General features: G+C 48.6%; 1 protein-coding gene across 1 annotated transcript in view; it reads right to left on the minus strand.

Annotated features, from left to right (window-relative positions):
• SNX6 (sorting nexin 6) overlaps positions 1-25,758 on the minus strand; it is a 73,711-nt gene that overhangs the window by 34,134 nt on the left and 13,819 nt on the right. The window contains exon 5 of the mRNA XM_073554225.1: positions 2,751-2,872. Within this exon, the coding sequence (XP_073410326.1) occupies positions 2,751-2,872 (122 nt within the window). The remainder of the gene's footprint in view (positions 1-2,750; positions 2,873-25,758) is intronic.

Consider the following 25,758-nt stretch of genomic DNA (forward strand, 5'->3'; position numbering starts at 1 on the left):
ATTGCGCTGAGCTCTCTCACAAGTCTTATCTCACTACAGAGCTGGACTCGCATCGAGACAGCTCAGTATTGCAGTTTGATGTCCTTCATGCCCCTACTCTGTGCTAAAAAAGGAATAAAGAGCAATCCGTGTATGGAAGACACCATCGCAGCTAGTAACCTCCCTCCAACTCAAAGTGGATTGCAAATTAGGAAAAAGATAATTCAGAGGGGAAACTAGTGAAAATGGTGATAAAAGCCACATAAATGGCTCGTGTACTAACACATCACAGCTTATTCTAAAAGGTACACTTGAAACTCCAGCGACCATTGATGATCGAAATACATGCATTTTATCTATTGCCGTGTATGCAATTCACTTAATGTTTGAGAAGCGCCAGGTCCCTACAGTCCCTTCACTTGAATGAAGCAATATTACAGATCCCTCGAAATCAGGTGGCCATGAGCAACACTAGATGAAGAAGAAATGCCAAGCGACCATCATCCCTTACTTCACCAGATCCATGGAGGGCCCAACAGGCTGGGCTCACAATGATCATAATATTATGACATACTGAAACGATAATCCATAACAAATTAGTGAAGTAACCCTTCGTAAAAGTCACAGATCTAAAACATTATCTGACAATTGTCCAATGTTATGGTCATAAAGGCACTTATCAAGAAATGGTCATACAAAAAGAGATGCAATATGCAATTATATTCTGTGCATTTCCCCATATCCTTTTTCTCAAGGAATAGTAGAATACATAAGCTCAGCTTTACTACTAGTGATCCAAAAGTCCTGTCCGATGGAGCGGACTACTAATAGTCACTAAAAGGGGTTAATCGCTCATCTTCAGGACAGCTGATAACTTGATGATCGCTGGGGTTCTGACAGTCGGTGCTTTTTCCAATCATACAAAATATTTCTAAAATTATCTGTAATTATTCAGATCCTAAATTTCATTAAAATGAATTTAATAGGTGCCGTTTTGATAAAAATCACCATTTTTTCTGCTGCAGAGTTCAGTTATTTGAATGCTGAGCTCTGTAACTCCACCCCCACAACCGAGTGGCAGCTTTCTGTGTACACTGTGCACAAGCAGCCAGTGGTAGGGGCGAGGTTGTACAGTGCTCAGGACCTCTAATGATAAAATCAGTTTTATCAGCAGGAGATTATCTAAAACTACATACAATAAGCAGCCCAGTAAGTGACACCTCGCTTGAATCAGGGTCTCGGTATCTACATTATGCTGCTATCAGATTTGGTAGCAAAAAGCTGGTGACAAATTCCCTTTAATAAGGGAGAAAGCAGCCGCCTGAGCTATTGTAGTATACAATTAATGGCAGCAGAGAACAATAGGTCCCCAGTAAGCTTCCAATTCTGAAAATGTTTTAACGCGTCATTCCCAAGATGGTAGGTAGAATGATATAGATGACCAATAAAAATAAATCCATATTTCAAGTCAAATAAGGCTTTTTTAGGACATGCTCTCATCATCATTAACTCCAGTAATCTCTAAACAATATACCATTGCCAGATATTCGAGTGACACCTTATCGGCCCAGTGAGAGGTCTCTGCACAAAGATATTACTTACAAACTAGGAGGCCGTCTTCAAGGAATAGCGATCACAATAAATGGAGCAGGCACAGGTTTCTTTCAAAGTGACCAGCTCCATCTCTGAGAGACTACATACACATTGCGTTTGTGTCCAGGAAGTAGGTGCCCGACAGTGGTCACAGTCAGTATGGATGCAAAGACATCCATCCACAACAAGGACCTAACTGGACATATTCTGGCCTTTCCTATACAGTTAAACCATAAGCAGGCATATATCTGCAAGGAGGCAGGTGAAAAGATTTTCAGTCATCTCCATCTGGTGAATGATGGCCTATGGCAGTGATGGCGAACCTATGGCACGCAGAGCCCTCTCAGCTGGCACACGGCCTCGCTTCACTGATCCGGAGCTGTAGCTTCCTGCTTCTCACACATTGAGCGGCGCGGCCGCGGAGCTGAATGATGATGTCATCCAGCAGCGCCTCTCAATGTGTGAAAGGAAGTGAGAGCCGAGGAAGCTGCCGGCACGCAGAGAGACGAGTGTGGCCGCTGGTGTGTGTGTGTGTGTGTGTGGCGAGTATGGCCGCTGTGGTGTGTTTATCAATGATGTGGAGGGGGCCAGTGATGAGCAGAGGGACAGTGATGGGCTATTTCTGCATGAAAGGGATCATGACGGGGTATATTTCTGCATGAAAGGGGATCATGATGGGGCATATTTCTACATGAAGGGGGATCATGATGGGGCATATTTCTACATGAAGGGCGATCATGACGGGGCATATTTCTACATGAAGGGGGATCATGATGGGGCATATTTCTACATGAAGGGGGATCATGATGGGGCATATTTCTACATGAAGGGGGATCATGATGGGGCATATTTCTACATGAAGGGGATCATGACGGGGCATATTTCTACATGAAGGGGCATTTGGCACGTGTTGGCACTTCGTCATAAGTAACTGGATTTTAGGTTGCAGTTTGGGCACTCGGTCTCAGAAAGGTTCGCCATCACTGGCCTATGGCAACGTTACAGCATACATTGGGAAAATCTCTGGATGTATACTATAGTCTAAGAGCACAGACGCAGCGTGTGCCGGGCCCAAGAGACAAGCCAGAGCTTTCTTCTTACCTTTACCATCATAAGCATCAAGTGAAAGAGCATAAATTGCAAACAGCGGTATTGTCAATGGACAGGTGAATACTCACGCCTCAAGCTCCTGTTTCATTTTAGTAAACTCTTCCTTGGTCATTGAACCTTCCCCTTCTCCAAGCTTTTGCAGTTTTTCTCTGGAGGCATCAAAATCAGGTCTGGGGGGTGCGGGTGGGATCTGGATGTATAACAAATGAACTGCACTGTAAAAGGTCATGTAAGGTAAAGTTGCTTTCATAGCTGTGTTCTCAAAAAAAAAATAAATAAATAAATAATAATAAAAAAAAAAAAAAAAAAAGGATCAGTCAGCATTTCTTATAAGAAAAAAAAAAACTGTCAAATGGTGATTATAAGAAAATACGCTTTACCCCTCTGTTATTCCTCCTGGAAAAATGTTGAAGGGGTGGTTCACTATCAGGACAAACACTTCTCAATCTGAGTGTTTACCTCGATTAAGGCAAACCCCACCTATACTCATCTACCAGGGCTCAAGTAACATGACGTCACGAAAGCCCCGGGAACGCGAGTGCAGACCCTGCTGGAAAAGCACCAGCACAGGAGGTGAGTGTACGTGGTTTTATTTTAAATGGGGAAAACATTCAGATTGAGACGGGGTTGTCCTAGTAGTGGACAACCCCTTTAAATAAATTGCCAATTGGGTATTACTATTGTCCTTTTGATCCGACAGTATTATAACTGAATGCGCAATTTTAGACTTTGTACACACATACCCCATGACTAGGGGTAGGGTAGACAATTTTTACCTTATTCATAAACATCAGGAGGAATAATGCAGGAAAGGAACAAACACAGAAGAAGAGCTGCTGCCATTGTTGTTTTATATATTTATATATACAGACATGTGTTTTAACACCTTGAAAAAAAAATTACAAAATTTTAAAGTTTGTATTAAAAAAAAACAAAAAAAAAAAAACACAGGGATTTTTGTTTAGTCACTGTAAAATCCATTTCTCCGAGCCACTCTTTTGGGGACACAGGACCATGGGTGTATGCTGCTGACACTAAGTGAATACAAAAAAAAGTTAGCTCCTCCTCTGCAGTATACACCTACTACTGGCTCCAGCCCGAACCAGTTCAGTGACAAAGCAATAGGAGATCATAACCATGAAATACAGGTACAAAATGTCAAACCAAGGAACAAACATTCAATAGGCCAACAGGATGGGTGCTGTGACCTCCAATGAGTGGCTCAGAGAAAAGGATTTTACGGTGAGTACACAGTAATCCCCGTTTCTCCTACGCCTCATTGGGGGACACAGGACCATGGGACGTCCTAAAGCAGTCCCTGGGTGAGAAACCGACATTAGATTAACCACACATACCAACTGTCTACAGGTGTGCTACCGCTGTCTGCAGAATTCGTCTACCCAGGCCCGCATCTGCTGAGGGCTGAGTGTAAACATTGTAGTGCTTCGAGAATGTGTGTAAACTGGACCAGGTCGCAGCCTTGCAAACCTGCTCCGCTGACGCCTGGTGCCAAATAGCACAAGAAGTCCCCACCAGCCAAGTGAAGCGTGCCTTGATCCCCACCGGGATAGGCCTGCCAGCAACGTGGTAAGATTCCTGAATAATGGAACAGATCCACCTAGCTATTGACGACTTTGAAGTGGCAAGTCCCTTCCTGTGACCCTCGGAGAGCATGAACAGAGCATCCGTCTAACAAAAAGACGCTGTCCGTGAAACATTACCGGTGCCGGGCAAAACGAGGGTAAGACAATGTCCTTGTTAAGATGAAAAGAGGAAACGACCTTTAGCAAGAAGGATGGGGACGGCTTGAGGACCACCTTGTCTCGGTGAAAAATCAGAAAAGGAGCCCGACAGGACAGAGCAGCCAACTCCAAAACCCGCCTGATTAACGTTATGGCAACGAGGAAGGCGACCTTCCATGAAAGGTGCATTAGCGAGACATCCTGAAGCGGTTTGAAGCGAGACTCCTGTAGAACACCTAAGACCAGGTTAAGGTCCCAGGCGTCCATGAGGTGCTCTATAGAGGAGGTACCACATGAGAGACTCCCTGAAAGTCTTCACTTGCGGTTTCAAAGTGATTCTGCGCTGAAATAAGACGGACAATGCAGAGATCTGCCCTTAGAGGGAGCTCAGCGCTAGGCCCGAGTCCAAACCGGTCTGAAGGAATTCCAAAATGGTAGGAATGGAGGAGATGAGGACGACGACTGCGGTCTCTTCACCATGCAAAAAAGACTTTCCAGGTACGGTGCGCACCAAAATGGGCTTTCGAGCGTTAACCATCGTAGTAATCACCTCGAGAGAAACCAGCTTGTGCTAGGACCCAGGATTCAATTGCCAGGCCGTTAAAGACAAGGCCCCCAAAATGGTGGCAAATCGGGCACTGGGAGAGCAAGTCTGGTTGATCCAGTAGTCGCCAGGGGACGTCTGTGACGAGTTGTACTAGCTCTGCGTACCATGCCCGGCGAGGCCAGTCCGGAGCGACCAAGATCACTGGAACCCCTTCCATTTTGATCTTCTTCCTGATGACTTTCGGAAGCAACGGGGGGGGAAACACGTATAGGAGACGAAACTGACTCCACAGAAGAACCAGTGCGTCCGCCCCGATGGCTTATGGATCCTGGGACCAAGCGACAAATTTGGGCACCTTGGTGTTTAACTTTGAAGCCATCAGATCTACGTCCAGGGTCCCCCAGAGATGGCAGATCTGCTGGAAGACCTCCGGATGGAGAGATCACTCTCCCGATGCAAGGAAGTCTGCGGCCCAGTTATCCACGCCCGGGATGTTAACTGCCGAGATGAGCGAGTGGTTCTTCTCTGCCCAGCGGAGGGCATTGCTGCAGGTGCCCCCCTGATGATTGATATAAACCACGGCTGTGGCATTGTCTTATTGAATTTGGATGGGACGACCCGCCAGGAGATGATGGAAACGCAACAGAGACAACCGAATCGCTCGAATCTCTAGGACATTGATCTGGAGGCATGATTTCCAAGGTGATCAAAGCCCCTGAGTAGTGTGGTGACGGAAGACAGCTCCCCAGTCAAGAAGACTGGCATCAGTAGTGACCACCAGCCAATGAACCGGGAAGAAGGATTTCCCTTAAAGGAGGGAAGAGCGTAGCGTCCACCAACTGGAGCACCTGTTTGCCCCGTGGGGACAAACGGCACTGTCGGTCATGAGAGAACGGGCTCTTGTCCCAGGTTGCCAAGAGCGCATGCTGCAGAGAACGAAGGTGAAGCTGAGCAAAAAGAACAGCTTCCATCGCCGCCACCATTTGTCCCAGGGCCCTCATGCCAAATCGGATGGAATGAGGAAGAGGGCGACAAAGTGCCCGGACTCCATAATAATAATAATAAATTTTATTTTTATAGCGCCGACATATTCCGCAGCACTTTACATTTCAGAGGGGATTTGTACAGACAATAGACATTACAGCATAACAATAATCACATACAGTAGATTATAACAAATACCAAGAGGAGTGAGGGCCCTGCTCGCAAGCTTACAGTCTATGAGGAAAGAGGTAGACACGAAAGGTGGGTGGTAACAGTTGCCCTGATTGTATGGACCAGCCATAATGTTAAGTGTGTAACAGTACAGACACAGAGGGCTAATGGATGCATAAAGCATGTGGGAACATGATGCTGGGAACCTGGTTATGGTAAAACGTTTGGCTCTGCCACACAGGGATAGGTTAGGTTAATGTGTTGAGGCGATAGGCCAGTCTGAATAAATGCGTTTTCAGGACACGCTTAAAATTGTGGGGATTGGGGACTAATCGTATTGACCTGGGAAGTGCATTCCAAAGAATTGGCGCGGCACGTGTAAAGTCTTGGAGACGGGAGTGGGAGGTTCTGACTATTGAGGATACTAACCTCAGGTCATCAGCAGAACGGAGGGCGCGGGTAGGGTGGTATACTGAAACAAGGGAGGAGATGTAGGGTGGTGCTGAGCCATGGAGGGCTTTGTGGGTGAGGGTAATAAGTTTATACTGAATTCTGGAGTGGATGGGTAGCCAGTGTAATGACTGGCACAAGGTAGAGGCATCGGTGTAACGATTGGTGAGGAATATGATCCTGGCTGCAGCATTCAAGACAGATTGGAGAGGGGAGAGTTTTGTAAGAGGGAGACCGATTAGAAGAGAGTTACAATAGTCGAGAATGAATAAGAGAAACAGTAAGAGTTTTTGCAGAGTCAAAAGTAAGAAAAGGTCGAATTCTAGAAATGTTTTTGAGGTGCAGATGACAAGAGCGAGCCAGTGATCGAATGTGGGGGGCAAAGGAAAGCTCGGAATCAAGTATGACCCCAAGACAGCGGGCATGTTGCTGGGGAGTAATAGTGGAACCACAGACGGAAATGGCAATGTCGGGTGTAGGTACATTAGTAGCGGGAGGAAACACAAGGAGTTCAGTCTTTGACAGGTTCAGTTTCAGATATAGTGAGGACATGATATTAGACACAGCGTTTAGACAATCTCCAGTGTTTTCTAGAAAGGCTGGCGTGATGTCAGGAGAAGCATATAATTGGGTGTCATCAGCATAGAGATGGTACTGGAAACCAAATCTACTGATTGTTTGACCAATAGGGGCAGTGTACAAGGAGAAGAGGAGGGGGCCTAGAACCGATCCTTGAGGAACCCCAACAGTAAGGGGAAGGTGAGAGGAGGAGGAACCGGCAAAAGAAACAGTAAAGGAGCGGTCGGAGAGATAGGAGGAGAACCAGGAGAGAACGGTGTCCTTGAGGCCAATGGAATGGAGCATAGTGAGGAGGAGCTGATGATCCACAGTGTCGAATGCTGCAGAGAGATCCAAGAGAATTAGCATGGAGTAATGACCATTTGATTTAGCTGTTAGCAGATCATTAGAGACTTTAGTGAGGGCAGTTTCAGAGGAGTGTAAAGAGCGGAAACCGGATTGGAGAGGGTCGAGAACAGAGTTTTCTGAGAGATAGCGGATAAGACGGGAGTGGACCAGGCGTTCCAGGAGTTTAGAGATGAAGGGAAGATTAGAGACAGGTCTATAATTAGCGGCACAGTTTTGGTCGAGGGATGGTTTTTTAAGTAGTGGATGTATGATGGCATGCTTAAATGAGGAGGGAAAAATACCAGAAGAGAGAGAGAGGTTAAATATTTTAGTTAGGTGAGGGGTGACAGCAGGGGAAAGGGACTGGAGGAGATGTGACGGAAATGGGTCACTGGTGCAAGTAGTTGGGCGAGAAGATGCAAGGAGCCTGCTTACTTCTTCTTCTGTGACTGGTTCAAAATCAGAGAGTGAGTTAGATGCAGTGGGGGAGGGAGGACAGTGCATGGTATGAGGGGATTTGGAGATAATTTCCTGTCGGATCTGGTCAATTTTTTCTTTGAAGTAATTGGCCAGATCGTCAGCTCGGAGCTCCATGGTTGGGGCCTGTACTCTTGGATTGAGTAGAGAATGAAAAGTGTCAAAGAGACGTTTCGGGTTATTGGACAGTGAGATGATGAGGGTGTTGAAATAGGTTTGTTTGGAGAGGTGAAGGGCAGTGTTGTATGTTCTAAGCATAAACTTAAAATGGATGAAATCTTCGTGTAGATTGGATTTTCTCCACAGACGTTCGGCGCACCTGGAGCACCGCTGCAGGAAACGTGTTTGCACCGTGTGCCAGGGTTGTCGCCGTCTGCGTTGTGGTGTTCTATTTATAGGGGGTGCAAATTCATCCAGGGCAGTTTGAAGTGTTTCATTGTAATGCTTCAATGCAGAATCAGGACATGAGAGGAAGGAGATAGGGGCCAATGAAGACTGCAAGTTCTTCAGAAGTTTCTGGGTGTTAATGGCCTGTATGTTTCTATAAGTCTGGACAGTGGGGGTGACCTGAGCAGCCTGGCAGTTCTTTATAGAGAATGAAAGAAGATTGTGGTCAGAGAGCGGGAGAGGGGAGTTTGCAAAATCATCCACTGCACAAAGCCGAGAGAAGACCAAGTCGAGGGAGTTTCCGTCTTCATGCGTTGGAGAATTAGTAAGCTGCGAAAGGCCAAATGAGGAGGTTAGAGATAAAAGGTGAGTAGCAGATGGGGAGAGGGGAAGAGCAATGGGGATGTTGAAATCTCCCATGATGAGGGTAGGGATGTCACAGGAGAGAAAATGTGGAAGCCAAGTGGCAAAATGATCCAGGAACTGATGGGAGGGGCCGGGAGGACGATACACCACCGCCACACGCATGGAGAAGGGGGTGTAGAGTCTGACGGCATGGACCTCAAAAGAAGGGAAGACAAGTGAGGGTACTTGAGGGATAACCTGAAAGGTACATTTTGGTGATAGGAGCAGACCAACGCCTCCACCAGCTCTATTGTCTGATCTTGGGGTATGAGAGAAGTGTAGCCCCCCGTATGAAAGAGCAGCAGCAGCGGTAGTATCTGACTGCTGGATCCAGGTTTCAGTAAGAGCCAGGAGGTTAAGAGAATTAGAAAGGAAGAAGTCATGAATGAAGGAGAGTTTGTTACACACTGAGCGAGAATTCCAAAGTGCACAATTAAGAGAGACAGATGGCATGCAGGGAATATTAATAAGATTAGAGGGGTTTCTGAGTGTAGCAGTGGGGGGGTTTGACTTTCTATAACATGGTGGACCAGGGTTGGGAGCAATGTCTCCTGCAACTAGGAGAAGGAGGATAGAAAGAGTGAGCAGATGGTTAAGTGATTTGTGAGAGCATCTCTGGTGTTGAATGGTGGGACTGGCTGGATCTGTGCAATTTAACAATGTGAAAAGAGCATGAGTGCTATACATAGGAGAGGAAAGAAGCGAGGGGCCAATGTGGATGGAGTGTGGAGAGTTAATGCCAGGGCGGTGGATGTGTGTGAATGCAGCGGCCAGGATAAAAATTACACAAATGCATATGGTATATATTTGTTGTACTCCAAATGTATAGAGTGTAGATGTACAGTATATAAATGTCTTACCTGTCTCCTGCCCTGTCTAAATGCCATGTTATAACTGCCAGAAGTACTTTGATACATGTACTTAGATTACATGTGCATAAATGCCACCCCTGCATAAATGCTCCCCCTAGCTAGGGGGAGCATTTATATGATCCTGCCATGTTGGAGAGCTAACACCTTGTCTCAAGGGAGAATCATCAACCCTCAGGAGGTGTGCAGGGTCATCCCTAAGAAGGAGATCTGTTGAGCCGGGACAGGGGAAGACTTGTTCAAGTTTACTAGCCAGCCCAAGAGAAAAAGTGTATCCACACCGTGCAGGCCTGAAGGACGGTCCCTTGATGAGGTCGTCTAGGTATGGCAAAACAACCACGCCCCTAGAGTGCAGAATGGACATGACACCCTGGGAGCGGTGGCAAGTCCGAAGGGCAATGCTGTGAACTGGTGGAGGGAAAATTGGGATGTGAAGGTAATCGTCCCAGATGTCGATGGAAGCTAAGAACGCCCCCTTCTCCATTGAGGAGATGACGGAACGAAGGGACTCCATTCTAAGTGTCAGACCTTCATGAATTTGTTTAGGAGCTTTAGGTCCAGGATGGGCCTCAATGTTCTTTTTTCGGGACCACGAACAGGTATGAATAAAACCCCTGGAACCGGAGTAATAACGCCATCTAGATGGAAAGAACAGATGGCTTAGAAAAAGGACTGCGCCCGCGCCTTCGTTTTGGGGGGGTGAGAGGGGGAAGAACCGCGTCGGGGGACAAGAAGCAAATTCTATTTTGAATCCGGAGGACACCAGGTCTCTGACCCATTCGTTGTGAATGATGGAGCCAGATATGGCGAAACTGGAGTATAGATGGCCGCCTACTCTGCTGGTGTCGGTCAAGCAATGCTACAAGTCATTTTGCCTAAAATCTCTGGGACCTGATCCAACTTATCTCCGAACAGACGAATGCTCTGGTAAGGCAGAGAGGTTAGGGACTTCTTGGATGCAGAGTCCACTCGCCATTCCCCAAGCCATAGCGCCCGTCTGATGGATACAGCATTTGATGCCGCAAGGGCCGAGTAGCCGGCCGCGTCCAGGGAAGCGTTTATCAGATAATCCCCGGCTAAAGATATCGATTGGCCAGATCCGCTGCCTCTGTGGGAAGATCGCTACCTTGTATGGTTCAGGGAATCTTCCCAGGAAACCATGGCTTTAGCTACCTATGTCGCAGCAAAAGAGGGAGAGCGTGCCGAACCAGAAGTTTCAAGTGCCAAACCAGAAGTTTCAAAAACCGAATGGGCAAGACTGTCTATCAGGCGGTCGTTAATGAAGGATCTGTCTGGTAAGGATAACAGAGTTTTGGAGGCTAAGCGGGATACGGGTTGATCCAAAGAGGATTCCGGCCATTGCTTACGGAGATCGGATGCGAAGGGGTATCTGGCCTCAAGAGGCTTCTGACCTGTGAAGCGTTTGTCTGGTCGCTCTCTATGCCGCTGCACTATGTCCTGGAACGGGGCGATTGGCAAATACCCTATGAGGACGTTTGGTCCTCTTGAATGACACCGCGTGATCCAGGGAGGAGGTGGATTCCTCAGTCACCTTCAGAGTCTGGTTGACGGCCTCTATGAGACTATCTACTGTGGTTTGATAACCCGGTGAATCTAGGTCGAGAGGCTCGTCAAACTTGTAGTCAGAGCTCTGATCGCTACCGGCCTCTGGTGAGGGGGAGCGAGGAACAGAGCTTGCGTATGCCGAGGTGGCAGAAGGCCCGGGAGACACGTTATGAGTCAGTTTTCTAGACGCCTGTGTCTGCTTTGACTGAGTAAATCAACAGCCGCGGAGACACCATCACATGTTTCTCAACGCAAGCAATGACTAGCCAGGTCTTTCACCGGGAAGGAACAACCACGGGAAGGGCAGTCTCCAATGAAGGACTACCTATGCCAAAACATGGTATCCATCCACAGACAGCCGTTTCGGGGTATTGCCCCTCATCAGTGTGGACTAGGAAACTGATTTGACTGAGAGCGGCCCCTGCAGGTCGACAATTCCTGCGATGAAGAGGAACTCTCTAGACCAGGCAGGCTGATGTCCCTACCCCTGGAGGGATCCTAGAGGGACTCAATCACTTAGCGAGCGACGCCATGGACTGCGACAGTGACTAAACCCACACTCAGGGGGACTAGGTACACTGGGGTAGGGTGCGGCGGAAGACTCCTGAGCATGCTCGGGGCTTCACACAGTGGAGTATTCTGTGCCCACGGTAATGCAACCTCACAGGTGGTACATGAGGAGAACAATACTGTTATGTGTTTTGTTGGCCTTCTTGGGTGCTTTTAATATGGGGCACAAGAATGAATACTGCACGGAAGGGCTATTGAAAATAGAAACGCAGCTGTGTAAGGCAGCGCAGCTCTGCAGAGCAACACAAGCCAGTGTATGGCAGAACAGCTCTGCATGAAAAAAGAAGGGGGATTGAGGGTTTGTGGCTGCAGCTCTTACACCAGGTCCTTGCCTTGTGAGTGGTCCTCTTGGGGTTGCCCCTTGTAGGTCGAGGGACTCATTCCAGGAGAAGGGGGATTGCAGTCCCGGTGCCCAAGGCACGGATAGAGACACAGGTCTCCGGTGGTCCTGTGCCATGTGAGTCCGGTGCCAGCGGCACGGTTAAAGAGGGCTATAGCATTCTTACCCCATAAAGGTGGCCGCCAGGATTCAGTAGGGCACTTCTCACACTGAACGAGAAGGGCCAAGCAAGTGAGCGGAGCCACCGATGCAACGCCCACCATTGGGGGGGAGCTACTGGCCTAAAGTCAGGACGAAGCCGGGGACTAAATTTCTGGCGCCGGCCTGGGACAAACAACAGAGCAGCGACGCGTGTTACAGGAGCCCTCCCAGCCCCCCATCCGACCCTATACTCACCACCGAGTTACAGGTGAAGGGGATCCAAAAACTACAGAGCTACTGCTCCGCCTGCAGGTCAGAGGGCTGCAGCATGGATGGTGCAGGCATCCTCAATCCATCCTCCCTTTATCAGGGAGATGGAGAGGGACCGTCCACCTCCTTCCATCACCACTGTTCTATCAGTGGTGGTGCAGTGGGGCCACCCGGACATCAGGGCCTCTGTACATCCCAGGAATTCATTCCCCTGGGATGGGACGGGGCTGTTGTCCGGCTGTAGCCTGGCTTCAGACACTCCATGTTCCCGTCTGTTTGTGCGAGGAGATCGGTGCCCTGGAAGGAACAGTCGCCCCAAAAATCAACCTCAGGCATGGAGCATAGCTATCCATGGTTCAGTAGGGGATACGTGGAGGTGACACTCCACGTTCCTGCCTGTTGGTTTGGGGAGATCAGACCCTTGAAAGGATCCGTCCCCCCTATATTGCTTGTAAAAAAAAAAAATAAAAAAAAAAAATAGTAAAATCATGGAACAAAAAAATCAAATAAAATATTGTGGTCTGAAGACCCGACCCGTGTGCCTCCTACGGACACTAAGCATGAATTGGTTCAGGCTGGAGCCAGTAGTAGGTGTATACTGCAGAAGAGGAGCTAACTTATTTTGTAATCACTTAGGCTGTGTTCACACACAGCGCTTTTTTTTTTCTAGCGGTTTTTACCGCGGTTTTCACTAATAAGCTTCCCAGTCATTTCTATGCATTTTGCACATTGATGCGTTTTTTACAGCGAAAAAACTGCATCGCGGTAAAAACCGCAGCATGCTAATTAATTTTGTGGATTTTTCCGCGGTTTTGGCTTCTTCAATGCGGTTTGAAACCGCTGCAGAAAGAAACGCATCAAAACCGCATCAAAAACCACCGCGGAAAAATAGGTGCGATTTCTGGGAAGGGATTCAGGTTTTTGAGCCGAAATTTTCTGCAACGTGTGCACTTAGTGTCGGTTGTGATGGTGTGATATGTTATGTGGATATCATTTTTTGTATATTCCTATTTTTCTATTTCAGTTATTTTCATAGTGTTTTTCTTATTGCATTGTAAGTCTACAGCCTCACTGTATCTGTCTCTTGATGACCCCCTGTAGTGCATTAATTCCTAAGGCCCTTTGTTCTCCTCTGGGAGGCCTGGAAACCGCCCCAACTTGTTCGACTACCCCTGGACAAGGAAGGGGGTGGGGAGAACAGCAGCTGGACAAGTCAGTTCCGGTGTGGACAGGTTCGTGTACAGACAGCACTTCAGAGAGAGAAGGACCCATTTCATCCTCTGGTGCTAGCGTTTTGGAATCTCGTTTCCCTGGACATTTTATCCTGATACTGGACTGCATTCTTATTCTGGACTATTTTATCCTTTGTGTGGTGGACTGAATATGGACCTTTTCGCATTTTTGCCTGAATAAAGGTCTTGGAATTGTTCACTCTTCGCTTGCTCTGTTGATTGTGTGATAACAGAGAAGGACCCCGTGAAAGTCAGCCTCCTAGTGGCAGCAGCATACACCCATGGCCCTGTGTCCCCCAATGAGGTGAAGGAGAAAATAAAAAAATTGTGTTGCCATTTTCTGAAACTAAACTCATTTTTTTTCATCCATGGAGAAGTTTGAGAGATTGTTTTTGTGCATGTCAAGCTGACGTCTATTCTTAAAATTTTGGGGTCCGTAAGACATTGCGATCGCTCCTTTTTGCATTATTTTGTGGTGTTGCTGTGACCAAATAACCACAATTTTAGTGTTTTGTGAATGCAAAATAAAATTTTTTTAAAAAAACAAAACACGGAGGTAAAGAAAAAAAAAAATCAAAATTAAAATGAATTTTATAGATTGAACTGTGGTACCAAATATGTAAATACATTTTTCACATTATTTTTAAATAAGCGTAAAGAAAGGGGCAATTCGAATTTGTGTTTTCCTTTTTAATTTTTTTTTTCCCAGTTCCCATACGGGACTTGAACCTGCAATCTCGTTTGATCACTTTTACTGTATGCAGCAATACAGGCAGGACAGGCATGATGGACGGACGGTAGGTGGCTGATACAGGGGGATACAACATACCTATGGGACACATTACAGGTATGAGGAGCTAGTTATAAAAGTCAATGTTTCAGCGTCACTAGGAGTCAGAAAAAGAAGAGCCACCTTCACAGAATGCAGCCTTAGTGCTGCTGAAGGTGGCTCTTAAGGCGTGTTTCACATTTCAGTTATTTGACGTTAGTCAAAATCCGCCAGGCTGTGAAAAAACGGATCCGTTTCCGTTATGGCACAAACTGATGTTACCGGATCCGTTTTAGTAGTGAGTGACTGAAATTTAAAGGAAAATGAGGAGAGAGCGCCACACACACACACAGAGAGCCACACACACACACACACACACACAGAGAGCCACACACACACACACACACACAGAGAGCCACACACACACACACACACACACACAGAGCCACACACACACACACACACACACACACACACAGAGCCACACACACACACACACACACACACACACACACAGAGAGCCACACACACACACACAGAGAGCCACACACACACACACACACACAGAGAGCCACACACAGAGAGCCACACACAGAGAGCCACACACACACAGAGCCACACACAGAGAGCCACACACACACACACACAGAGAGCCACACACACACACACACAGAGAGCCACACACACACACACACACAGAGAGCCACACACACACACACAGAGAGCCACACACACACACACAGAGAGCCACACACACACACACACACACAGAGAGCCACACACACACACACACAGAGAGCCACACACACACACACACACAGAGAGCCACACACACACACACAGAGAGCCACACACACACACACAGAGAGCCACACACACACACAGAGAGCCACACACACACACAGAGAGCCACACACACACAGAGAGCCACACACACACAGAGAGCCACACACACACACACACAGAGAGCCACACACACACACACACACACACAGAGAGCCACACACACACACAGAGAGCCACACACACACACAGAGAGCCACACACACACACAGAGAGCCACACACACACACAGAGAGCCACACACACACACAGAGAGCCACACACACACACAGAGAGCCACACACACACACAGAGAGCCACACACACACACACACACACACACAGAGAGCCACACACACACACACACACACACAGAGAGCCACACACACACACACACACACACAGAGAGACACACACACACACACACAGAGAGACACACACACACACACAGAGCCACACACACACACACACACACACAGAGAGCCACACACACACACACACAGAGAGCCACACACACACACACACACACACACACACACACACACACACACACAGAGAGAGCCACACACAGAGAGAGAAAGAGACACACAGAGAGAGACACACACAGAGAGAGAGAGACAAAGAATTTTTCTGCCGCCAGAACGGAATTTGGGGCTAAATTTCTGACAAGGAAATTCTTCCGGGCATGCTCCAGGACAAAAAGTGGATTCGTTGCCAGATTCCATAAAAAAACGGTTGGCGACGGATCCGTTGCTATCCGCTATTTTGATGCGGACAAAAAGCGTTTCATTGTCCGTCCACTGAAGTCAGCGGACGACAAAATTTTGGCGCATCCGTCACAAAACAGTTCCAACGGATGACCATCCGTCAAAATCCGCCGCCAAAAAAAAATGTCGGATCTGTTTTTTTGGCAAAACGGCGGATTTTGACTGACGTCAAACAACTGAAGTGTGAAACAGTCCTAAACTGAAAAACGCCCTGGAGGGGAAAACCGCCGCCGTCAGTGATTAAAGGGAAATCTGTCACCCTTTTTTTGAGATATCATATAATGATATCATTCAATTGTGTGTCACATAAGGATTCTCTTAGTACTTTTGCTTCCCCCTGACCCCGCACCGTTCATGCATAAATACCTTTTTTATATCGGTTCAGATGTATGTAAACTGCCGATGTCTGGTCCGCTGGGCGGGGCTTATTCACCTGCTCCCCCCTCCCTGTCTTGCGCTACGCATTTCTTCTTGTGTAAAGGTATTTATGATGAAAGGTGTGGGGGTCAGGGGGAAGCAAAAGTACTAAGAGAATCTTTATGTGACACAATTGAATAATATTATATGATATCTCAAAAAAGGGGTGACAGATTCCCTTTAAGAATGTTTGTGCCAATCACTGCTGTTATCGTCAGGTGCCAGCTATGTAAGCTGGCATATGCCCTTAGCCATGCCGGCTCAGCTCCCAAACCCACTCAATGATGTACAGTGCCTACAAGTAGTATTCAACCCCCTGCAGATTTAGCAGGTTTGATAAGATGCAAATAAGTTAGAGCCTTCAAACTTCACACAAGAGCAGGATTTATTAACAGATGCATAAATCTTACAAACCAAAAAGTTATGTTGCTCAGTTAAATTTTAATAAATTTTAAACATACAAGTGTGGGTCAATTATTATTCAACCCCTAGGTTTAATATTTTGTGGAATAACCCTTGTTTGCAATTACAGCTAATAATCGTCTTTTATAAGACCTGATCAGGCCGGCACAGGTCTCTGGAGTTATCTTGGCCCACTCCTCCAAGTTATCTAGGTTCTTTGGGTGTCTCATGTGGACTTTAATCTTGAGCTCCTTCCACAAGTTTTCAATTGGGTTAAAGGTCAGGAGACTGACTAGGCCACTCCAACACCTTGATTTTTTGCCTCTTGAACCAGGCCTTGGTTTTCTTGGCTGTGTGCTTTGGGTCGTTGTCTTGTTGGAAGATGAAATGACGACCCATCTTAAGATCCTTGATGGAGGAGCGGAGGTTCTTGGCCAAAATCTCCAGGTAGGCCATGCTATCCATCTTCCCATGGATGCGGACCAGATGGCCAGGCCCCTTGGCTGAGAAACAGCCCCACAGCATGATGCTGCCACCACCATGCTTGACTGTAGGGATGGTATTCTTTGGGTCGTATGCAGTGCCATCCAGTCTCCAAACGTCACGTGTGTGGTTGGCACCAAAGATCTCGATCTTGGTCTCATCAGACCAGAGAAACTTGAACCAGTCCGTCTCAGAGTCCTCAAAGTGATCATGAGCAAACTGTAGACGAGCCTTGACATGACGCTTTGAAAGTAAAGGTACCTTACGGGCTCGTCTGGAACGGAGACCATTGCGGTGGAGTACGTTACTTATGGTATTGACTGAAACCAATGTCCCCACTGCCATGAGATCTTCCCGGAGCTCCTTCCTTGTTGTCCTTGGGTTAGCCTTGACTCTTCGGACAAGCCTGGCCTCGGCACGGGAGGAAACTTTCAAAGGCTGTCCAGGCCGTGGAAGGCTAACAGTAGTTCCATAAGCCTTCCACTTCCGGATGATGCTCCCAACAGTGGAGACAGGTAGGCCCAACTCCTTGGAAAGGGTTTTGTACCCCTTGCCAGCCTTGTGACCCTCCACGATCTTGTCTCTGATGGCCTTGGAATGCTCCTTTGTCTTTCCCATGTTGACCATGTATGAGTGCTGTTCACAAGTTTGGGGAGGGTCTTAAATAGTCAGAAAATGCTGGAAAAAGAGATAATTAATCCAAACATGTGAAGCTCATTGTTCTTTGTGCCTGAAATACTTCTTAATACTTTAGGGGAACCAAACAGAATTCTGGTGGTTTGAGGGGTTGAATAATAAATGACCCTCAGAATAAACTTTTCACAATTTAAAAAAAAATTAAACAAAGAAATAACATTTTTTGCTGCAGTGCATTTCACACTTCCAGGCTGATCTACAGTCCAAATGTCACAATGCCAAGTTAATTCCGAATGTGTAAACCTGCTAAATCTGCAGGGGGTTGAATACTACTTGTAGGTACTGTACATAGCCATCATGGAGGGTTAATGAATTATTGAAGTCTAGGGTACAGAAGAGCGTAGTTCACCACAATTTCATACCTTATTTGCTGTGTGTTATATAGTAATCTCCCAGTCAGGCAGCGGCTAACAGGACAATCTTTTGACCTTGGTCTGACAATAGAGTGACAACCTGTCTGTATTTCATCAGTTATTTTTATTGGAGTTACATTAGTATGAAAAAAAAAAAACAAAAAAAACAAAAAAAAAAAAAAACACCAGGATTTTTGGGTTGCTTACCATAAAATCTGTTTCTTGGAGCCTTCATTGGGGGACACAGAAACCATGGGTGTATGCTGCTGCCCCTAGGAGGCTGACACTATGTACAGAAAATGGTTAGCTCCTCCTCCGCAGTATACACTCCACCGACCCGCACTAATTTCCTCAGTTAGTGAGAAAGCAGTAGGAGAAGTAACAAAATAGAGTGAAAACAGAACAGACAAGTCAACTGTAATCAACAAACAACAAAGAACAGAAGTTGCAAAACATAGGAGGGTGCTGTGTCCCCCAATGAAGGCTCAGAGAAACAGATTTTACGATAAGCAACCCAAAAATCCTGTTTTCTCTATCACTTCATTGGGGGACACAAACCATGGGACGTCCCAAAGCAGTCCCTGGGGAGGGAGAAGCAAACTTCCATTAGGTCTGAGAACTCACCACCGCCGCCTGCAAGATCCTTCTACCTAGGCTGGTGTCCGCTGAAGCGTAGGTGTGGACCTTGTAAAATTTGGCAAACGTGTGGATCGAAGACCAGGTTGCAGCTTTGCAAAGCTGCAGTGCGGAGGCTCTGTGGCGCACCGCCCATGAGGCACCCACTGCCCGGGTAGAGTGAGCTCTAATTCCAGGAGGGGGCACTCGATGCTTGACCCGGTAGGCTTCCAAAACTGCCAATCTGATCCAGTGAGCAATAGTAGAGTTGGAGGCCGGCTGACCTTTCCACGCACCATATGGAATGACGAAAAAGTGAGTCTGTCTTCCGCAAGGGAGCCGTCCTAGCCAGGTAGATCTTCATCGCCTTGACCAGGTCTAGCTTGTTCAAGAGGGTGGATTGGACCAGGACAAAAGGACGGAAGAACAATGTCCTCATTTAGGTGGAAAGTGGCCACCACCTTAGGAAGGAAGGAAGGCAGGGGCCGCAGGACCACTTTATCCTGGTGGAGCACCAACAAAGGAGGGCGACAAGAAGGGGCCGCCAATTCAGACACGCGCCGGATGAAGGTGATGGCCACCAGAAAAGCTACTTTCCAGGAAAGAAGGGAAAGAGAAACTTCCCTGAGAGGTTCAAAGGGTGAACCTTGTAGAGCCTCCAGGACCAGATTGAGATCCTATGGATCCACGGGAGTGCGGTACGGAGGTGCCGCATGATCCACTCCCTGAAGAAAAGTCTTGACTTGCGGACGGGAGGACAACGTCTTCTGGAAAAGAATGGAAAGCTCCGAGACTTGACCCTTTAAAGAGCTGAGGGCAAGGCTCGCATCTAGGCCTGCCTGGAGGAACGACAGGATAGAAGGGAGTGAAAAGGACATGGGCGGAATGTCATTGGCCTCGAACCAAGTGAAATGGGCCTTCCACGTTCGATAATAAATTCTGGAAGACGATGGCTTTCTAGCCCGGATCATGGCGAGAATAACACGATCCGAAAAACCTGACCGTTTTACAACCGCGGTCTCAACAGCCACGCCGTTAAATTGAGCGGCAGAGAATTGGGGTGGCAGATTGGACCCTGAGACAGCAGATCTGCTCTGTCTGGAAGCTTCCAGGGGGCGTCCGCGAGAAGGTTGACGATGTCCGCAAACCAAGACCTTCTGGGCCAATCCGGAGCAATGAGGATGACTGGTACCCCTTCCACCTTGATTTTCTTCAACAGTTTGGGAAGAAGAGGAAGGAGAGGGAACAGATAGGGGAGCTTGAACGGAGACCAGGGGATGGTCAGAACAGGATGTCGGGCCCTGGATACGAACTGTGGGACTTTCCTGTTCAGGCGAGATGCCAACAGATCTACGTCCAGAGTCCCCCAACTACGGCAAAGTTGATGAAAGATGTCCAGATGTAAGGACCATTGTCCCGCCGTGACACCCTCGCGGCTGAGAAAATCAGTGGCCCAGTTGTCCACTCCGGGAATGTGCACCGCGGATATCGCTGGGACTGATACCTCTGCCCAGTGGCGAATCTTGGACACCTCCGCTAGAGCCGAGGAACTCCGTGTCCCCCCTTGGTGGTTGACATATGCCACCGCCGTGGCATTGTCTGTCTGAAACCGGATCGGCAGACCCGAGAAGCCTTTCCCAGTGAATGAGAGACAGAAAAAAAAAAATCGCACGTATCTCGAGGGCGTTGATCGGCAGAGTTGTCTCTTGAGTCGACCACCAACCCTGAACAGTCTGATTGCGAAACACCGCACCCCAGCCGAGAAGGCTGGCGTCCGTTGTCACAATCTGCCAGTGAATCGGAAGGAATGACCGGCCTAGGGAAATGAGAGGTGATGTCAGCCAACAATTGAGGGACTCTTTGACCCAGGATGAAAGATGAATTGGACGATCCAGGGAAAGGACAGACCTGTTCCACCGAGACAGGATGGCCTGTTGAAGTGGTCTCGAATGAAATTGAGCAAAGGGAATCGCTTCGGCCGTCGCCACCATCTTGCCCAGATTTTCATGGCAGATCGCAAAGAGGGATGCTGTAGGCTCTGCAGCAATCGTACATCTCGCCGCAGAGAGATCATCTTGTCTTCTGGGAGAAAGACCCTCGATCGACAGGTGTCGAACAATAAGCCTAGAAACACAAGACGTTGAGTCGGCACAAGGCAGGACTTTCTTTTGTTTACGAGCCACCCGAAACTGGACAGGGTGTCGAGAACGATGGTAAGACTTGAGAGTCTGGTGAAAAGACGGAGATATGAATAGAATGTCGTTGAGGTACGGAGAGAGGATGAGACCTCTGATCCTCAACAGGGCCATCAACGCCGCCATGATCTTTGTAAACACTCTGGGCGCGGTGGCGAGACCGAACGGCAGAGCGACAAACTGGTAGTGGTTCTGATGAATAGCGAAACGCAGGAATTTTTGATGCCCGGGAAAGATGACATGATAAGCATGATAGGCATCTTGAATGTCCATTGAGCACATGAATTCCTGTGCCTCCATGGAAGCGATTACTGAACGAAGGGATTCCATCCTGAAATGCCGCAGGCGGACCCTTTTGTTCAGTAGTTTGAGGTCCAGCATGGGCCGAACCGCGCCGCCTTTTTTCGGCACTACAAACAGGTTTGAGTAGAACCCTGTGAATCGTTCTGTATCAGGAACGGGCACATTCACCCCGGAGCTGAGAAGAGAGGCGATGGATGCAAAGAAACCCAGAACTAAGGCGGGGTCTTTTGGAGGTCGGGACTCGAAGAAGCGATCCCATGGCCGAGAAACTAACTCTATTTTGTATCCAGAGGATACGACTTCCCTGACCCAAGCGTTTTCCACCGAGGCAAGCCAGACGTCTCTGAAGAGCAGGAGTCGGCCGCCCAGTTGGGAAGGCGCCTTGGAACTTTGTTGATAGTCATGCCGATGTGGACCGTCCAGTTCTGGACCTGGAGCATCTGCCCTGGGAGGAGTGAGATCGCCAGGAGGGAGTGGGCCTAAAGGAGACCTTATTCCTATCCTGGCGTGCTTGTGGCCTTTGTTGGTTGGAAAAAGGTTCTGCCGCCGCAACGCGGCAGAAGGACCGAAAGGGCTGAAACTGACGCCTTGGAGGAGGTCTACGAGGCTTGGACTGAGGGAGAAGAGAACTTGTGCCACCAGTGGCATCTTTAATAATCTGGTCCAGCTGGGATCCGAAGAGACGGGCTCCCTGAAAAGGCAGATTGGTAAGGGACTTTTTTGATGACAAATCCGCCTGCCCAGCCTTGAGCCAAATAGTACGCCGAATTGCAACTACGTTGCTGGACGCTTGAGCTGCGCAAGACGCGGCATCTAAGGAGGCAGAGACTAAATATTCCCCTGCATGGGAGATCTAGTTGGCCAGACGCTCTGGTTGGGCTCCATCAAGAATGCCTTGGCGGAGATCCTCCGCCCAAGTAGCTATGGCTTTTGCCACCCAAGTGGAAGCGAAGGCCAGGCTTAGCGCCGTAGCAGCAGCTTAGAATGCTGACTTTGCTAAGGATTCTATGATCCTGTCGTTACAATCCTTCAGAGACGCCACACCTGAAATCTGAAGGACCATGTTGTTAGATAGCCTGGACACAGGAGCGTCTAAAGAGGGGGAAGTCGACCAGTTGTCGATGAGCTGTTGAGAAAACGGATACAGCACGCCGAGACGTTTTCCTCTTTGAAAATGCCTGGTCGGATTTTCTCTTTCCCTGGTAAGGAGCTTGTTGAACTCCGAGTGAGAAGCGAAGACTCTGGAAGGTGCTTCTGCCCGCCTAAACGAAACCTCCCGATTTGAGGGTTTCGCAGGGGAGTCTGATCTCAAAAGTGTGGTTAATCGCTGCAATGAGGTTCTGTACCGTAACCTTCATGTCCGCGGCATGGTCCGAATCCAGCTCTAAAATCTCTTTGGATGGCGCATCCGAGAATGCTTCGCCTGACTTTGGGTGAGGAGGCACGAGAAGGAGGCTGCTGGGAAGGACTATGTGGTGAGATGGGGCGAGGGGAGGATTCCGGCCGGAGATCCTGCCTGGGTCTTTTACGGCTCATGCTGGCTGGCTCAGATGGAGCCTCTTGTGACCTGCTGGATCCTGCGGAAGTGTCCAGGGGCAACTTATCAAGAACGGCCACTAGGGACTGAGACACCCTGGTGAGATCTGCCACTGATTGTGATAGAGAAGAAGCCCACCCAGGAATTGGGGATTCACTCTCACGTGGAGCAATAGGGGGCTACTGGGCGGCGGGCTGAATGGGATTGCTGCAGTCGAGGCAGAGAGGAGTGGCCTGACCTGAGGGACGTTTGCGATTGCAAGAAGAACATGCAAAGAACTTGACTAAGTGCAAGTGGAGGAAGCAGGGGGGCGAGCACGATCAGGCTTAGAGTTAGACATAATGAGGGACAGTCACTGAAGGAGTGCCAGAAGGTTGGGGGCAGGAGGCAGAGGAGGGTGTCAGTCTGCAGTTGCAGAGCTACTCACGGTCCGGTGTCCTGTAGATGCTTCCAGCAAGCGATGCTGCACGGCTCGTCTGGACCTGCAGGGCCACAGATAGGAGGGACGGAGTCCGGCTGACAGGCTGGGAAAATGGTGGCAGCCTGAGAGGAGCCGGAAAGAAAAGCACGCGCTTCCTTGTGGAGACAGGGAGGAGGGGTGGGCGGGGTTAACCGCAGTAAGAAAGGCCAATGATGGCGCCGCCCGCTGCCAATAGGAAGGCTAGGGGGCTGAGCGCAGAGCCGAGGGAGGGCGGACAGAGAACGGGCGGGAGAGAAGCCCGCCTAAGGAAGAAGGCGTGGCCGCGACGCCGAGCAAGGTCCAAACTGAAGACGGGGCCTGGAGTAATTGCGGCGACCGCTCCTCAAGGATCCATGCCTGCAGCCCGGCTACTGTGATGAAATGAGATAAGTGCAGCCGGGGAGGGGAGGGGCTGCTGAGAGGAGCCGTTGGGGGGGGAAAAGCCACTCTGGGATACCATACTTACCCTGTACCTGATCCTGTCTTCTGAGGGCAAAACCTGAGGAGGAAGATGGTACCTCAACGTCCAGAGAAGGATGAACGCGTCTCTTCCAGACCGACAGGCTCTGGTGGGCGAGTGGGTGGGAGACTGAGGGGCGAGGACTAGCTGGAACGCCTGACACGCATCCGTGCTCGGGCTCTTGGTCCTGCCGTGGAGAGCTATGAGGATACGGGGTGGCAGTACATGCCGTACTCATAGTCTCTTTGTGGGACTACAGATGTGACCAATCACTCTGTATCCCTCTTGCGATCTTTGTACCTGAAAAGAAAACGACGCACACTGAGGTAGATATGGGTCTAATGAAAGACCCTACTGACACTAAGCTAAACTGAGGAAATTAGTGCAGGTCGGTGGGGTGTATACTGTGGAGGAGGAGCTAACCTTTTTCTGTACATAGCGTCAGCCTCCTAGTGGCAGCAGCATACACCCATGGTTTCTGTGTCCCCCAATGAAGCAATAGAGAAAAACAAATTACAAAGCTTCTTCTATTTATTGCATTTTTAATCGTGGAGTGTACACTGGTGTCATCCGGGTTCTGTACGTGATTCTCACAAACCCATAGACTTGTATGGGTAACTTTCAGCAGACACTGAGGGGAAAAAAATAAAAATGGACAGATCTTTGTGGTTTTTTCAGGGCACACTGTGTGCAAAGAAAATATAAGTGAATAGCTCCATAAACTAATAGGTATCGTATATACTCAAGCATAAACCGACCCGAGTATAACCCGAGGCACATACATTTGCCACGAAAAACTGTCAGCTTATTAACATGCGTATGAGCCGGGTATGCATGGCTCGCCAGTCCTCCCTCTCGTGGTATGCATGGCTCGCCAGTCCTCCCTCTCGTGGTATGCATGGCTCGCCAGTCCTCCCTCTCGTGGTATGCATGGCTCGCCAGTCCTCCCTCTCGTGGTATGCATGGCTACTTATCCCCTTAGGCTAAGTGCACACGTACCGGAACTCTCGCGGAAATTACCGCGAGAATTCCGGAATTCCATTCCGCGGGAAAATCGCATTTTAAATTCCCGCGGAAAAACTAGCATTTTGCAAGCGTAATTAGCTTGCAGAATGCTAGCGTTCTCCAAGCGATCTGGAGCATCGCTTGGAGAACTGATTGACAGGTTGTCACACTCAAACATAGTGTTTGACGAGTGTGACCAACTTTTTACTACTGAGGCCACCTATGCGGCATCAGTAGTAAAAGAATGTAAAAAATAAAATAAAAAATGTTCTTATTCTCACCTTCCGGCGTCCCACGCATCCGTTCCCAGTAATCCTTTGCGAAAATGCCCGCGATGACATCAGTTCTCGCGGGATCGCGATGTCTCGCGGTAATTCGCAATGACGTCGCGCGAATGACCGCGAGACTTCGCGATCCCGCGAGAACGGACGCCATCGCGGGCATTTTCGCAAAGGATTACTGGGAACGGATGCGTGGAGAGAGGCGGGAAGGCTGCGAGGGACGTCGGAAGGTAAGAATAACAATATTTTTTATTTTAAATTCTATTTTCTACAGGGATATGGTACCCAATGCCCGGAGGACAGTCTCCTCTCCTCCGGACCGTGGGTACCATCCGCAATTGTTCTGCTTACTTTCCGCATGGTGTGCACAGCCACATGCGGGAAGTAAGCGGAACAATGCATTCCTATGGGTGCGGGATCGCCGCGATTCCGCAAATTGAGCATGCTGCGTTTT

Source organism: Dendrobates tinctorius, unplaced genomic scaffold (genome assembly GCF_039654945.1).
Source record: "Dendrobates tinctorius isolate UK_male_01 unplaced genomic scaffold, ASM3965494v1 ptg000208l, whole genome shotgun sequence".
NCBI lineage: Eukaryota > Metazoa > Chordata > Amphibia > Anura > Dendrobatidae > Dendrobates > Dendrobates tinctorius.